This window comes from Anabrus simplex, chromosome 1 (genome assembly GCF_040414725.1).
Source record: "Anabrus simplex isolate iqAnaSimp1 chromosome 1, ASM4041472v1, whole genome shotgun sequence".
Lineage (NCBI taxonomy): Eukaryota > Metazoa > Arthropoda > Insecta > Orthoptera > Tettigoniidae > Anabrus > Anabrus simplex.
In genome coordinates, this window is record NC_090265.1 from 61,757,361 (window position 1) to 61,774,192 (window position 16,832).

General features: G+C 38.2%; 1 protein-coding gene across 1 annotated transcript in view; it reads left to right on the forward strand.

Annotated features, from left to right (window-relative positions):
* RecQ4 (RecQ4 helicase) overlaps positions 1 to 16,832 on the forward strand; it is a 136,881-nt gene that overhangs the window by 14,780 nt on the left and 105,269 nt on the right. The window contains exons 3-4 of the mRNA XM_067153624.2: positions 13,904 to 14,031; positions 15,077 to 15,215. Of these exons, the coding sequence (XP_067009725.2) occupies positions 13,904 to 14,031; positions 15,077 to 15,215 (267 nt within the window). The remainder of the gene's footprint in view (positions 1 to 13,903; positions 14,032 to 15,076; positions 15,216 to 16,832) is intronic.

The following is a 16,832-nucleotide window of genomic DNA, read 5'->3' on the forward strand; positions in this document are numbered from 1 at the left end:
CACTAGGGTTGAAATCTTTTAAGGGTGGTCATGCCGGCTGCATGAAATCTCTTGATGTAGTGATGTCCAGGAAAGGTCTGTTTCCTTGTTTTTTTCCTTTTAACGAGCTTATTTCTCATTCACAAGGTACTGTTGTTACTGCAATGCATGTGACTCCATGACCGGGCGAGTTGGCCGTGCAGTTAAAGGCGCTTCCACTTACTTGTGCTAGGCTCCTCACTATCATCTATCCCAGGGATGGCGAACCTATGCCATGCGTGTCACTAAGTGACATGCAGACACGATTTCCATGGCACACCACATACACATATTAACGCTTTTATATATGAGCCGCTGAGAGCCAGAGTGGTCTAAGTCAATTTTTTCCATTTATGAGAAATTAAAGGTTTTGCGTTTCGTTTCATGTAAACTCAGGCTTTACAAGAATTCATGATTCATTTGATGAAATATGCAGACATTATACTAAAATTTATATTTAATAAAGACATTTTAGTTATTTGTTCCTTAAAATGCTTTTTATTGTTCCTAAAATTTGGAGTACCACTTTTCCTGTCAGGAGTTTACTCATAGCGAAAGGTAAAGTGGTACAAATCAAGAGTTGTACCACTCTTCCGATAAATGTTTTGGCGAAGTTGAGTAAAAGGAAAATGTATAGGTTGTTTTTTAACCTCTACTGTGGCAGTGTATTTATAAAAGAATTGTTAACGAAACATAATGTTGTACAGTAGATGTGAAACTGCACGTACGGCTTCCATTACAACTTCTTCTCTCACAAATTGAGTTAAAATAATTGCTCTGTTGGGTACGCAATCGGGTCTAATAGTTCAGCTGTACGGACACTCATGAATTATAAATAAATTGTCAGAATTTCTGAAAATTAAATTATCATGCTGAAATTTAAACAGACTTTATAATGGAAGATGCCAGTTTACTCAGTTTCACAGTCTACATCATCTTCCTCTTGTAATAGGTCGACATAACCAGGTCCATGCTCCCCAGCCAAATTCACAGTTGTCAGGTGATTGAGAAAAGTGTGGTGTACCAGAGGAATATATGGGAGAAGGGTCATCATGTCTCTTCTTAGCCTCAGTGACAGGTCGCACAGCGTTGTTGAGAGGGATGAGTTGAACACCAGACAAACAAGGACGGCCACGAACATGTTGTGAAGGAGTAATGTACAAAATTTTGAAAGGGATTCCTTCATCGAGAGATTTCTTGTAGAGAATGAGATGAGGGGAGTCTTTCTGAAAACGAAGCCATCGAACATGAAGCCAACTGAACTTTTCATTTTGCGTGTTCATCTTTCTAAATGTTACACTTTTCTCTATGTCTTTTGTTGAGACATAGTCATTCAGGGCCATTCTATAAATGGCAAAGGGTTGTTTTCTTCTTGCCTTTTGAATGGTATTACACCAATCATCCGGAGTGAATGAGCAGTTCTTTTCTCTCAATAACTCCGAAATCCCAATCGTTTGGAAGAAAGGAGTGTCCTGATAGCATGAACTATGAGCGAATTTCCCTTATAAAGACTATTTTTTACTTTAATAACAAGTGAATATTAAAAATCTAAATAAATAAAACAATGCCGATACTTACTAGCTCAGTTACAAGGACTTTTTGATTTTAGAACATAAATAACGATAATGAACACAGAACAACATAACCACGTGGCCGTGCGCTCCACTTTAGCGTGATGGGAAGAATGCATCTAGCGCTCTCAAGCGTCTCCCTTGGGAGTAATCGTTATACCACCTCTTTACAACAAATTTTCATGCGTTATAAGTGCACTGACCGAGCTCGATAGATGCAGTCGCTTTAGTGCAGCCAGTATTCGGGAGATAGTAGGTTCGAACCCCACTGTCGGCAGCCCTGAAAATGGTTTTTCGTGGTTTCCCATTTTCACACCAGGCAAATGCTGGGGCTGTACCTTAATTAAGGCCACGGCCGCTTCCTTCCCATTCCTAGCCCTTTCTTATCCCACCATCGCCATAAGACCTATCTGTGTCGGTGCGACATAAAACTACTAGCAAAAAATAAGTGCACTGAGTGGTATAACTCAAAAACTGACATTTCTTGACTTAGACCACTTTGGTTCTCAGCGGCTCACATGTACTATAGACTATACATATCTCGTGCATTGTATAGTCATAGTGTTTCAGGTTTAAGAAATAAATATTGAAAATCTAAATTCTTGTTCTATTCGGAAGTGCATTACGGAAGCACTGCAACATTGGTAGGTCCGGAAGTCAAGTGAGATGAATCCCAGATGCGGTCGGCGAGCCATTTGCTCATGCAGATCAGTCAATTAGTGAAGTTTGGCTTGTGTGTGGTTGCCAGCGGTGCGTAATTATTCTTAGTGTGTAACTCTTTATCGTTTTGAATTTTGTAAAGACAAATGTTGCCAAAAGATTATCCCAATTTCAAGATATGGATGAAATATTGCACTTTATTTGAAAACTAATAACTCCTTTCCTTTTGGTAGCATTGGCCAGCTTTTTTCAGCTTTATAGCTGGATGAACACACAGTTACTATAGTCATAATTATGAAAATCAAGGCTCGATATTTGCAAAGTTATTAAAGATTTTTGGCTGGATGTAGAAAGTTTTTAAATTGTACGCTGGAATGAGAGAGTTTGGAAAATGAATTTTTCATTTGGATTCAAGTAATACTATAATTATATACATCCCTGCAAGCAGACATAATCATTGACATACAACTGTCTAGAAAAATTGGCAGATTGATCAGGAACCTGGGGAAGAAGCATATTCTTCTGACAATCAAATGACAATTCAACTGTTTTTACTTAAGGAGTTTTAAGATCTTTATAACATGCTTTTGCTTTTTGCATATTCACCCTAAACATAGTCATGAGTTCAGTTTTTTCATAAAGCACTTTACATGTGACAATTAGGCCGTTCAGTCTGATGCCCTCAGAGCAGGCATCTGTTGCTGGGAATTTGAAGGCAATATTAAAGGATGTAACAAACACCTTTCTAAAACATTGATATTCAACCGCCATATCCTTTTTTTTCTTTGCAGTAAGTTTTCCACCACTTTTTAATACTACTGCCACTAGGAAGATATTGCTATGCAGACCTTTCTCTGCCCTAGTGCAAATCGACTCATTTTAGATTGGAAATGAAACTAGTAACTGACTCCTTATGCCTCTTTAAAACATTACTACATTTATCACCACTTCCATTTTCTTTAGGGATGCAACCCGTGTTCATAAATTTCTGACTCAGATTCTGTAAAAACTATGAAACAATGTTAGGTTTTGGTCCACCCAGTCAATACCCTATCAACACACATCAATATACGCAAATTTAATTTTTATTAACCCAGGGATTTTTCAATCACAAAATTATTTAAACAACACGACTGTCAAGTCTCATTTTCGACTAAAAACAATAATGGTCATATATTTTATAACCATAATAGTGTTGATCACAATAAAGAGGATTTCATATTCAGGAATCTATAAACTTAAGTGCGATCAATGCTTTGTCACGTAGGTGGGGCAGACAGGTAGGAGTTTTCAAACCAGATATCTTGAACACGTCAATGCTAACAGACACAAGAATTATTCTGCAATGAGTGTCCATATGGGGGATACTGGTCATCAGTATACTAACATGGAATAAGTAAAGACTTGACCATTTGAAAGAAAATAAGCAAAGGGAACCTGATGAGCAATTACGAAAATATTTGTATAAGTTTGGACCAGAGTATTAACGCAAACAAAAATTTAAATGATGTACAAAAGAACAAAAATCCGTTATATGAACAAATACCATCGCTTCTATCCTCACGAAGTATTAATAATTGGAAGTCGCTCCCAATTCAAACTTCTCGCCCTCCCGCTCCTACTACAGGCCGAGCTATTTCTCCTTCCCCCACTAATAGCACTGTTGCCCCCCCTACCGCCACTAGCCTTGCTCCTCCGGGCGAAAGAAAACACAACTACAACACCCGCAGTAGCGTGGCGAGAAGCAAGTCAGAGCGAGGCTCATTCTAAACCAGCTGTAGGGAGTGTCATTTACGGTAAGCTTTTTACATCATACTTTTATGACGAAATCTCTCTTCTTAGTTACCTAAGGGTTTTAAACCCATTAAGTTTTATATCTCTTTCTTTCCAGACCTCGTCTTTTTCTAAAAGGATTATTCATAGAATTTAAGCCACGAATATGTTGGTCATGCAGCGCTGGTCTTTGTTATACGACAGGCGATCTCAAAAGGCTTCAGATTTCTTCTACCAAATTAGCTAAATTTTGAATGAATTTTCACAAGTCTATGCTCTTAATTGTTCTGACCAATCATTGCCAAGGCCAGAATTTCGATCTCCCCAGTCAACACACCCAAACTACCAGATTCTAACAATGCTTGCAATGTTTTTCGAGTAAGCACGTTCGTATTTAACTTGGCTGTAAGATTGTCTGCAAGATTTTTAAGCTACCTCTTTAATATATGTAATTTGTTCTCCTATGTTTTCTCAGTAGTTTAAAAACGGAACTAACGTTTTAAATACGGACAGCAACATGTGATGTGTATTGATTGGGTGGACCAAAACCTAACATTGTTTCTTAGTTTTAACTGTATCAATACGGATCTATACGATGAAGTTCGTAAATTGTACTCGGATTCTGTATTCGAAATTTTGAGGTTCCATGTGTGTTCAGAAAGGCAGTACTACATACTGAAGTCGGACATATCTTTGCTTACTTTTAACAACATAACCTACAGTAACTGAATTTCCTGATCTAATGCCTTTGACAAAACGCCTTCTTGTAGGAATACTTTGAGATGTGTGCTTCAGTATGAATTTATCTTGGTCTATCTTTTAATAGTTGGCATAAAAGGCTGCATGAAAATTTTTGTATATCCTGCATTATCAAATCACCACAACCGTAAACACACTGCTTTTGATTACATCCTGGATGATTAGCGAGAGAAGCAGGCTTGTATCTGAAAAGAAATAGCAGGGTTTGAGTGGCTCAAATGGTTGAGGCGCTGGCCTTCTGACCCCAACATGGCATGTTCAGTCCTTGCTCAGTCCAGTGGTATTTGAAGATGCTCAGATACGTCAACCTCTTGTCGGTAGATTTACTGGCATGTAAAATAATTCCTGCAGGACTAAATTCCACCACCTCATGGATATACAAAAATGTCATGCAACCTTTTATGCCAGCTGTTCAAAAATAGATCAGGATAAATTCATGCTGAAGCACACATTTCCAAGTATTCCTACGAGAAGGAAATTCTCTCTTTTTTCCCCCTCCATTTTGACATATCATTCAGTTTTGTTTGTCGTCTACCATGAGATGATAGCAATACAGCTTATACAGTGTTAGTAATTGTTGAAAACATGAACTTAAATTGACCTTTTAAGAAAAAAATTAGAAGGATGGTGAGAGTTTTGGAACCTAAACAACACATAATTGTAATCCTGCTTATGGATTGAAGAAATTCTGAAAATAATTCATGTAGGGAAAAAGAGAGTTTTGGAGCAGTACACATGGTGGACATAAAAAGGTTTGAAAAATTACATCAACTTTGAAGCTAAGTTATGCAGGGAGAGAACACGTTTAACCATGATATGTGTAACAGGTTTGTTAAGAGATTAAAACCGCCATTACCTCATTTTATTTTCCAAAAAGTGGAAGGAAACAGTTTTGAAAGTGGAGTCTTCACTTTAAAACCTCATCTTACACAAATGATTGATATATATATTTTTTTTTTTTTTTTTTTTTTTTTTTTTTTTTTTTGAGTGGTTAGAAATTGACAGTTTACAAATGGAGTTGACTGAAAATTTCAAATTTCAAGAACGCAGTTTGTGGGTGAACAAATTCGTACATTCATGAAAATTGAATGTGCTGTTGATGGTGAATATGCTCTCCAGAAGGCAGAGAACTTAATACTTCAACAGTGAAACACCCACATATATTTCGGCCATGAACAAACTTGCTACAGATCTGCTTAATTTGTTTGGGTCATCGTACACCTGCGAGCAGCTATTTTCTACAATGAACGTTGTGAAGTCAAAAAGAGTTAGAAACCGTCTTGGTTTAGACCTAAGTTCTTCTTGTATGTTATTGAAAGGAATAAGTTATAAACCTATCATAAATGACATGGCTACTAAAATTCAGCAAGAAGTTTCACATTAAAGTTGAGAACAATATTTCACTTAGTCCTTTGGCAATATTAGTATATTTTTGATTTCCATGTCTAATAATGCATAATGAATGATGAAGTGTGTTACAATGGGCACTTATTAATTTTTTTTACAAATAATGTTAGGTATTTTTAAAACTTACATATTTAAATATGTATTTTTAAGGATTGACAAAATATGACCACAGATAATGCAATCAGGTGTATTATTTTACAATGTATGTGTAATAATGTATTATGAAACATAATTTGGAATTAGGGATAGAAATCGGGTGTGAGGGTTGGGGCTAGGGGTGTGGGCTGGTGAGGGGGGTGGGGGTTGTAGCCATTCCAAAGAAAGTGGCACAGTAGACAATTGAGAATAATAAACCAGACTTAAAATTGCACACTAGTTGGAAAAGGTTCGTTATCCCTGATCTATCCTATCTGACCTACCTTGGTCAACTCTTGTTCTTTTCCGACCCCAATAGTATTGGAGCACTCGAGGTCTAGGGAGTCTGTCATTTTTTGAAGTGTCAGATCCCTTTCATTTTTTTCCTCTGATTAGTGTTATACAGAGGATGGTTGCCTAATTGTACTTCCTCTTAAAACAATAATTACCACCACCACATTTTATTTCAGAGCAGTGGATAATTAAACCTTATTTTCTGGTCACACTCTTAGACAATCAATCAATCACTACTGGTCTGCATTTAGGGCAGTCGCCCAGGTGGCGGATTCCCTATCTGTTGTTTCCCTAGCATTTTCTTAAATGATTGCAAAGAAATTGGAAATTTATTGAACATCTTCCTTAGTAAGTTATTCCATTCCCTAACTCCCCTTCCTATAAACAAATATTTGCCCCAATCTGTCCTTTTGAATTCCACCTTTATCTTCATATTGTGATCTTTCCTTCTTTTATTAAAGACACCATTCAAACTTATTCACCGAGCTCGATAGCTGCAGTCCCTTAAGTGTGGCCAGTATCCAGTATTCGGGAGATAGTAGGTTCAAACCCCACTGTCGGCAGCCCTGAAAATGGTTTTCCATGGTTTCCCATTTTCACACCAGGCAAATGCTGCGGCTGTACCTTAATTAAGGCCACGGCCGCTTCCTTCCCACTCCTAGCCCTTTCCTGTCCCGTCGTCGCCATAAGACCTATCTGTGTCGGTGCAATGTAAAGCAACTAGCAAAAAGCAAACTTATTCGTCTACTGATGTCCTCCCACGCCATCTCTCCTCTGACAGCTCGGAACATACCACTTATATCACAATTGTATTTTATTGAACAGGTGGATCTATAAATATTATTATAATATTTGTGATATACGTCATCTTCAATACGAAACTAAAATTGGAATAGTTACTTGTAACATACCACTTAGTCGAGCAGCTCATCTCCTTTCTTCCAAATCTTCCCAGCCCAAACTTTGCAACATTTTTGTATTGCTACTCTTTTGTTGGAAATCGCCTAGAACAAATCTACGTTGAATTGGAGGTTACACTCGACCATGTGCGACCGGGAGGAATGACTTTGGCCGCCATTTTGAATTAACTTCGACCAACTCAGGTGGTGGAGCCGAAACTTGAAGGTGCAAGTTCAACATTTGCGAACTCTGTGCACTTTAGGATGTAGATGCCAGTCCAATTTCTGACAGATTTTAATTTTGTCTTCATTAGGAAGGAATTTCACGACATTATCCATATCCATAACTAGGCTATCACAAGATAAATGTGCACCATACTAGTCAGTTTCACATGATCATGTTCCTAATCCATGTACAGGCTTCCGTATCATGCGACAAATATTGGCTACATTTCACTGTACCACTCAACACAAAATAAATTTCTAACTTTTGAATGAAATGCAAAACTACAAGCACAAATAGGCTCGCTGTGTTATTCAGCAAACTGGCTGCTAACCGGCAAGCAAAATTGAACATTTCTGAGGCTGACGGCTTGTTCCCCGTAGGTGCACCTTATTCTGTGAAGTTCAGGAATTTAAGGCCATTTTTCGGTAATCGTACAACTGTGGTGACGGCTCCTACCCGAGTTGGAAATCACCTTTCACGAGGGATGACAAATAACCTTTTCGGGGCTAGGAAAAATGTGATCGTACTAAACGGTAGTAGTGATGAATTTACGACGTGCTAAGCAGGATGCTCAGGATTTCGTGGGTTGCACGACTAACGAACCAAGAAGTACTCAGAAGGGCAAGAGCAAGTCGGGAACTCGTTCAAACATTGAAACACCGGAAGATCTCTTACCTTAGCCACATCCTTAGAAATTACCGTTACCTCATCTTACAGTGGATTGTACAAGGCAAAATACAGGGTCGAAGAGGTGTCGGGAGGAGGCGAACATCATGGCTTGGAAACATCAAAGAATGGACTGGAATCCACAGTGTTGAAAGACTTTTCCACCTAGCAAGAGATCGTACTACGTTCGCCATAGTGATCGCCAACGTCAGGGGGACCTGATATGGTACTGTGAAGAAGAAGCAGGAAAATATATTAATGAGGTTTCGCTGTTTCTACTGTATATTGCTAAACTATAAAACACATGTGAGCGTAAACATTTTTGAACTATCCCATACACTGCGCTATAGTTCTGTGCTTCTCGTCTGTTTTCATTAGCTCTTTCTTACCTACACAGTAGTTTTAATCTTCCTTGACCTTGTTGCGTTTGTGTGTACAGTTTGTGTATCGCTGATTTCTTTGTGTACATGTGTGGATTGCATCAGTCTCAAGTAAGAACCGGAGGGTTATCCCCTCAGCGCCTTGTGGTTTGTGTTGAGTTTTGTTTTATTTGAAGTGTTGATTGCTCTGATGCAGCTGTGCTCATTCACTCAGTTAGCCAGCAACTATTGGACTTTTAAGGTGTATTTGTTGAAGATGTGTGATATTTTGTTGTGCAGTGCAGTTGAAATGCCAAAACAAAAGCAGTCAACTTCAAGCCTTTAAAATACTGTCAGAATTTGATAGAAATATATTCTTAACTGTGTTGTTCTATAAAGTGTGTGATTGTAAATTAAGTGTGGATAAACGGTTCACCATACAAAATGTCAGGCATGAAAAAACATTTGTGAGCTCTTGGAACACAGTAATAATTAAACTGTGAATAAAAGGAAATGCCCAAATTTTTGTTAAAAGAAACTGCTTGGGCTTCAAGGAACAAGTTGCCTTCCTTTTATACAGAATTATGTGAAGTGTTTCCTGTTCTCGAAAGCCCAGAATAACGGCCGAGAAGATGCGTCGTGCTGACCACATGACCTCTCGTAATCTTTCAAGGGCGTTAAGTGCCGTGGGGTTATGTGAAGTGTTTGTTAAACAGTAGCTAATGCACATTGCAAAATCAAGCATCAGCAAAATTTGGCAGAGAGCCAATGAACATGTTCATCCTTTTTACAACCAACACAATTAATCATGACCATTATGGTCATGATTCCATATATTAGTGGTGTATATTTAAAGACAGGTACGCTTCCAGCGAAATTACCAAGTGACAAGTACAGGCTGTCCTACAATTTTTTATCCTATTACACAACATTGAACAACCTTTTTCCACTATAATATTTTCCTTTGCTGATATTCCTCCCAACTTTAAATGTAAGTTTTGCTGAAGTTAACACTGACAAATCGTAGTCAGATTTCTCTCATTCCTCGTTGCATAGACTTTTTCATGATATTGTATTTGAATGTCTAAGAAGGGGAAATCAAGTTGCATTTATAGAGTGAGATGAGGAGATGACGTAATTCATTGGAGCCATAGCCTGCTTACCTTCGACAGATGGAAATGTTTTGTTTTGTTTTTTACATCGTTATGCCCTCCTCAGGAGCACGATTGAACTTGCTTAGCTGATGTGTTGGCCTTCTTTTCCTCCCAAAATCTCTTCATCCTCTCGCCGAGCTTCTTCCTTCGTTCTTCTGTCCAAGTTATAGTAGCTCTGGTGTTGGGTTTGTCTTCCAAGTGGTGATTGTCGATTTTGGTTCTGAATTTACATCTGTCCTGTACAATGTCTTCTGAGATGTTTATTTCCTGGAGATCTGTTTCAATTTCATGAAGCCAGCTGTTCTTGCTTTTAGACGAAAGGGCCAGGTTGAGAATTCTTTTAGTTAGCGTGTTAGTGTTCATTCTGATAATGTGTCCATAAAATTTCAATCGTCTTTTCCGAAAAGTGTTGAAATTTTTTCAGAATGACAATATATCTCCTGGGATGATTTTTTTTTCCTCCATACTCCATCTATACAAACTGGGCCAAAAATTTTTCGTTAAATTTTCCTTTCTTGTTTCTCAATGTCTTTGGTTAAAGATCCGCCACCAATGATTAAGGTTTCTGAGGCATATATTGCTTCAGGTTTGATCACTGTATTATAGTGTCTAAGTTTTGCATTCCGAGATATTGATTTTTTTATTATACCTGTTCCAACTGATCCTGTATGCTTTCTGTAATTTGGAAATTCTTTCTTTATTGCTTTGCAGTTTAAACCAGAGGGCTGAATAATTTCTCCCAAATATTTAAATTGGTTCACTTGAACAATTTTGCTGAATTTAGTTATCATAGGTTGTCCATCTAAGTATCGTGAGGCTCCTTCCATGTACTGAGTTTTCTCGTATGAAATATGAAGTCCCATTTTGATGGCAATTTCATATAGTTTTTCAATGGAATGAATTGCTTCATGCCTGTTGTTGGAAAGGATTGCTATGTCATCAGCAAAGGCCAGACATTGTACGTGAATTCTGTCTTTACGTAGTCTTCCAAGGGTTATTGCTTTAGTTTCCTTTTCCCAGGTCCTGATTACTTTCTCAAGTACCAAGTTAAACAGCAATGGCGATAAACCATCCCCTTGATGGACCCCGGTGTTAACAGGAAAAGGCTCAGATATTTCGCCTAGTAATTTAACTTTTGAAGTAGTGCCAGTTGATGTTTGTTTGATTAATTCTCTTGTTTTTTTTATCCACTTGAAATACTTCTAGAGTATTGAAAAGTGTTAGACGGTCTATAGAGTCATATGCTTTTCTGAAATCTACAAAAGTAATGATTCGTTTGTCTGGTTTTGCGCATTTGGAGGATAGTTTTGAGATTAAGGATTTGTTCTGTACAAGATCTCCCTTTTCAGAAACCTGCCTGGTATTCACCAACTGTAAATGGTCTGTTTGTTTCTCAAGTCTAGTGAGCAAGGCTTTGGAAAAAATTTTGTAAGCAACTGGTATCAAGCTAATTCCTCTATAATTATTGATGTTCGTTTTATCCCCTTTCTTGTGTAGTGGATGGATTAGCGCACATTTCCAATCTTCTGGGATTTCTTCAGTGATCCAGATGTTCTCAAGAATCGAGTGGATTTTCCGGGCTACGCTGTCACCTCCTATCTTCAGCATTTCGGCAGTTATACCATCTTTAACCGGGGCTTTGTTATTTTTGAGTCCGTGGATTATTTCTTTGACTTCTTCCAGTGTTAGGGGTTCTGAATTTTGATTAGATAAGGGTTTTTCAAAGGTGAGTTGTTCTTTAGGGGATTCACAGTTTAAAAGATCCTGGAAATAAACTGCTAGAAGTTTGGAGTTCTCTTGATTATTTGTTTCCAATGTCCCATCTGGGCGTTTGAAGCAAAGACCAGGTGCCTGATAATTTGATAATTCTTCTCTGAAAGTTTTGTAGAAGTTTCGTGTATTGTTTTTTTGTAAAATCTTGTTCAATTTCTGCCAATCTGTAGTGTTCGTAGTTGTGTTTTCAGACCTGATAATTTTTTATGTTTGTATTTTGGTGAATTCCTGCCAGGTTTGTTCAGTTTTATGAGAATTCCAATTCTGCCAGGCTTTAGTTCTAAAGTTTATGGCCTTGTCGCAGGTTTCATTCCACCACCTATGTTTGCGTTTCCTGGGTGGTGTGCCAACATTTCGAGAAGCCTTCAAAAGTATGTCTTTGAGTTCTAACCAGTTCGAAGGATTGTGAGTAGGAATACTTTCAAGGAAAGTACTAGTGTTCTGTTTAAGAAATTCCGGATCGACATGCAGGTTTTTTGTTATTCTGGGTTTGGACCTGTTTGGTTGAAATTTGACCTTGATTAAGGATAGATGGTGGTCAGTGTCAATGATCCCTTTTTTAACTGTAACATTCATAATTTCTTTTTGATTTTTCTTGGAAATAGCCACATGATCTAGTTGAAATTCTCCCAAGTGAAAATTTGGGGATCTCCAGGTTGTTCTCTTGTGTGGAAGTGCCTGGAAATGTGTTGACATTAATTTGAGATCAACATTTTTGCAAAAATCCATTAATCTTTCTCCTTTTTTTTTATTAATTCTATTGTGTGCTGGGTATAGTCCTACAATTGTCCTGAATTTCTTTTCTCTACCAATTCGGGCATTGCAATCTCCTAATAGAATTTTTGTGTGATGATTTGGAATTGTGGCTGTAGTTTCTTCTAGCAGTTCCCAGAAGTCTTCCACCATTTGTGGATCGTTTTGATTGTAGTTATTGGTGGGTGCATGCGCATTAAGTAATGTTTAAGCTTTGTTTCCTGATTTAATGGATAGTGTTGAAATTCTTTCAGAAGGCGAAGAAAAGCTAAGTACTGAGTTTACAATGTTTCTTCTTACAGCGAATCCTGTGCCAAATTGTAACGGTCTCTTATGAAGGGAGATTGCTGGCTTGCCTTTGTAAATTCTATAATTTCCTGAGTCAAAATGATTTTCATCCGTGTATCTGGTTTCCTGAAGTGCTAAAATTTGGATGTTTAAGTTATCTATTAACTTCCCAGTTTTCCGAAGTGTGTTGATGTTTAGACTACCAAAGAAAGTTTTGCATTTTTGGCGAAGAGATTTGGGAAGCTCCGATACATTCCCGCATGATGTTCTCGGTCCCCCAGAATCCGATGACCGAGAAAAACTAGTATGTCTACTAGGGCCTGGGGTAGTTATATTGTAGGTTGATTCCATCATGCTATCAAGTTAAAAGTGTTGGGGACATCGATCTATGTCGGTGGCATGGTTACAACTGAAGTAGTGAGCTTCAGAGGTTGCTGAAGATGTTGGCAAGCTGTGCCTGTTTTTTGTCCGCGAGAGGTATTTTATTTCCCTCAAACCCTCCAGACAAGTCCAGCAAGCCTCCCGATCCGCCACCTGGGACGCGCCCGATAGGGGAACAGGCTGAAACCCCCACAGGAGATGGAAAATGTACTATTATTATTATTATGATAATAATAATGCTATTGGTTTTACGTCCCACTAACTGCTTTATCGGTTTTTGGAGACGCTGAATTACTGATTTGGTCCTGCAGGAGTTCTTTTACACGCTAGTAAATTAACGACACAAGGCTGACTTACCTTCAAATTACACCAGGCTGAATCAGCATCATACCTGCCAGTTTGAGCTCAGATGCCCAGCACAGAACCATTTGAGCTATACAGTCCAGCACAGGCGAAAAGGTTTAAGAATTTGAGAAAGCCAGTTATTTATACAGATGAGTCGTGTGTATATGCGGGGATTCAGTGTCAGGTTAAATCCCAAGTCAACTCCTCAATCCTCAGTCTCACCATGCTGTTGTAGAAATCCAGCAACAGAGCACACTACTTAGTCTGTACTGCAGTGTAAGGTAGAGATGCGCTACAGATTAATTTTATCTACATCTACTTATATTTTTCTGTAGAAACTGTAATTGATTTAACACTGTCAGCAGTTATTTATATTGTGATTTTTCAAATTAAGTTCTAGTAATGGTTTACAATTTAATATGTGGTGGGTTTTTTTATTTAGGAGATAAGCTTCTACCTCAGGACAATGAAGAAGAGGAAGATGAAAGTCCCTTTCCTACTTTGGAAGAAGCAGCTCTTATGGCAGCTGAGTCTGCAGTTCCGTCGAGAAGACGACCTATTGTTAGCCAGGTAACTAAAATCTATTATTCATGTTGTATAGGCATTGAACACTCAGATTCATGCAATTATTTGATAATCTCAGTATTCCCATACCACCCAGTCCTCTAAACCAATGATACTGGTTCAGAGTTACTAAGTGTTCTCACATCGATTTTATTAACCTTTAGTACTCATGGAGTGGTGCAACCCCAGCAGCTTAAAAAAGTTTGTGCAGATCCTATGTTGGACCTCATGCAGCATGACTTGTTCTGTCTGTAACTCCTGTGAGGGGTTACACCAGCTTGAATAGCATCAGCACTGTGTGTTGTCACCGTGGACTCCTCTTGAGCTGTATTCCCTTTGCAAAAAAAGCCTTGAGGAGAGTTATCTAGAGGCTGTGCACACTTGAAAACAGCTGTTGTCTAGCAACGTGGCTTCATTAGAGGATCATGATAAAGAGGTAAGGGTTATTCTGCCTGAAGGCAGGTCCGAACCTCCGCAGAGGTGTTCCTGAGCCGGAGTTTACGTGCGGTAGGGTGGCCAGTTCCTTTCCGCTCCTCCATTCCCTTACCCCCCACCAACAGCGCGTGGCAACCCATCCAACTCCTGACCACGCCCAATGTTGCTTAACTTCGGAGATCTCACGGGATCCGGTGTTTCAACACGGCTACGGCCATTGGCATGATAAAGAAATAGCTAGATATTTAGATGCAATTGATGTTGATAATGGTGGATGTGATTTTTAATTAAAGGCTAAGAAAGATATTGTAGAATTAAATTGCGGGACAATGTAAAACTCTGTTTTTCTGTAATACACAAGGAAGCCTGGATTGCATTCTGGCAGGTACTTGGAAAAGTTCCGCACATAAATGAAAAAAAAAATGAAAAGAGCTAATGTCAAGAAACATGTTTCATTTCATTTATTGTTGTAATTTTTAATGGGTGATGGTAATGTCCATTTTGCTTTCAGTCATGGGTGTTAATGGCTTGTCAAGTACAATAAATGATTATATTTACTTATTTGTTTAAATTGGTTAATGTGATAATATGATTACTTTCTTTTCTTTTCTTTTAGGATAACGTTGATAGTGATATTTCTGCAACTCCAGGCATGAGTCTACCTGGTTATGTTGTTGAGGCATTGAACAAAGATGAAGGCAGTAAGAGAGTAGTGGAGCCTCTTTATCAGTTAAAGCCTGATGGAACTTTAAGAGGTAAGATAACTATGCCATATTAACACTGTTATAAACAGTAATATTATTTTGAGCACACTTTATGCATCAAATTTAGACTGTACCAGTACTAGTTATAACCATCATTTGGTTTGGGACCATCTTCATATTTTGTTCTTCACACACAGCCATCTTCAAATAGATAGGTTCTTTCCTCGTTAATCCCAGTTCTTTTGAGTCCATTTCTTTTCATTCCCCCAAGAGCTTCATCTGGAGGGTGGACTTCAACATTCCGAGGGTCCATCGGGACAGATCTTCAGTCCTGATGTGGGAAGTGTGGGATAAGACGAAGGCTGATAAGAACAAAAATAGAAAAGGGGCAGAGAAAAATATGAAAGCAGGTGGTTAAATACTAGAAACACAGGACAAACACAAAAGGAGATCAATAAAAGAGAGGGTTAAATGAGTGACATATCAAGTCATATAGCCTACAGTAGAACCTTGATTTGCCATTTTTGGAGGGACCACAAGAAAACCTACCCAGGAACAAATTAAAACCATTAACAATTTGGCTAAACGTTACAATAATGAAGTTTGTATAATTACAAATACTCCTAAAGCCGTAATGACTCTTTCTAAAACAAATGTTAGTAGAAACCTTTTATTTTGCCCTATTAAATATTATTTTCTGGTCATACTCTTAGACAATGAATTGGAGGTTACACTCATCTATGTGCGACTGCGACTTTGGCTGCCATTTTTTGAGTCCGACAAAACTTTGGCCAACTCGAATGAATGAGTCAAAACTCGAAAATGCGAGTTTCAGTATTCACACCACCTCTGTGGCATTCTTAAAGATGCAGGTGCCAGTCACCTTTCTGACAGGTCTTAATTTCATCTTCATTAATAAGGAATTTCACGACTATTTCCATATCCATAACTAGGCTGCCACAAGACAAATATGCACTACGCTAATCAGCTTCATGTGGTTATGTTCCTAATCCAAATGTAGGCTATCATGCGACAAAAATTTGCTACCCTTCATTGTATCACTCAACACTAAAATAAATTTCTAACTATGGAATGGAATACAAAATACAAGCACAAACAGGCTCACTGTGTTATTCAGCAATCTCGCTGCTAACCAGCAAGCAAAACTGAACATTTCTTAGGCTAGCAGCTTGCTGTCCTAAGGTGCAACTTATTCTGTGAAGTTCAGGATTTTAAGGCCTTTTCCTCCTATCATACAACTGTAGCAAGGGTTCTTTCTTACCTGAATTGGAAATCATGTTCCTTTCACAAGGGATAATAAATAACATTTTCAGGGCTTGGAAAAATGTGATCGTACTAAGCAGTAAAAGTGAAATTTGTGACACAATAAGTGAGGTATTTTTATGTGGATTCAATACCATGAGAACCGGGACTTTGAATTTACAATGTGCTAAGCAGGAAAACATGCTAATAAGGAATGCACTGACAAGGTTTCATGGTATTATGAATTATTTAACAGGTAGAACTTCATAATAAATCCTCTTTAAGAACTGTCTTCATCAGCATTTCACTGTTAGACAGCTCCTCATTAAACTGTAATTATGTAGGCTGAGTGGACCTAGAACCTGCCCTCATAACCAGATAATAGTGTCCAACCTGCCCGGGAAT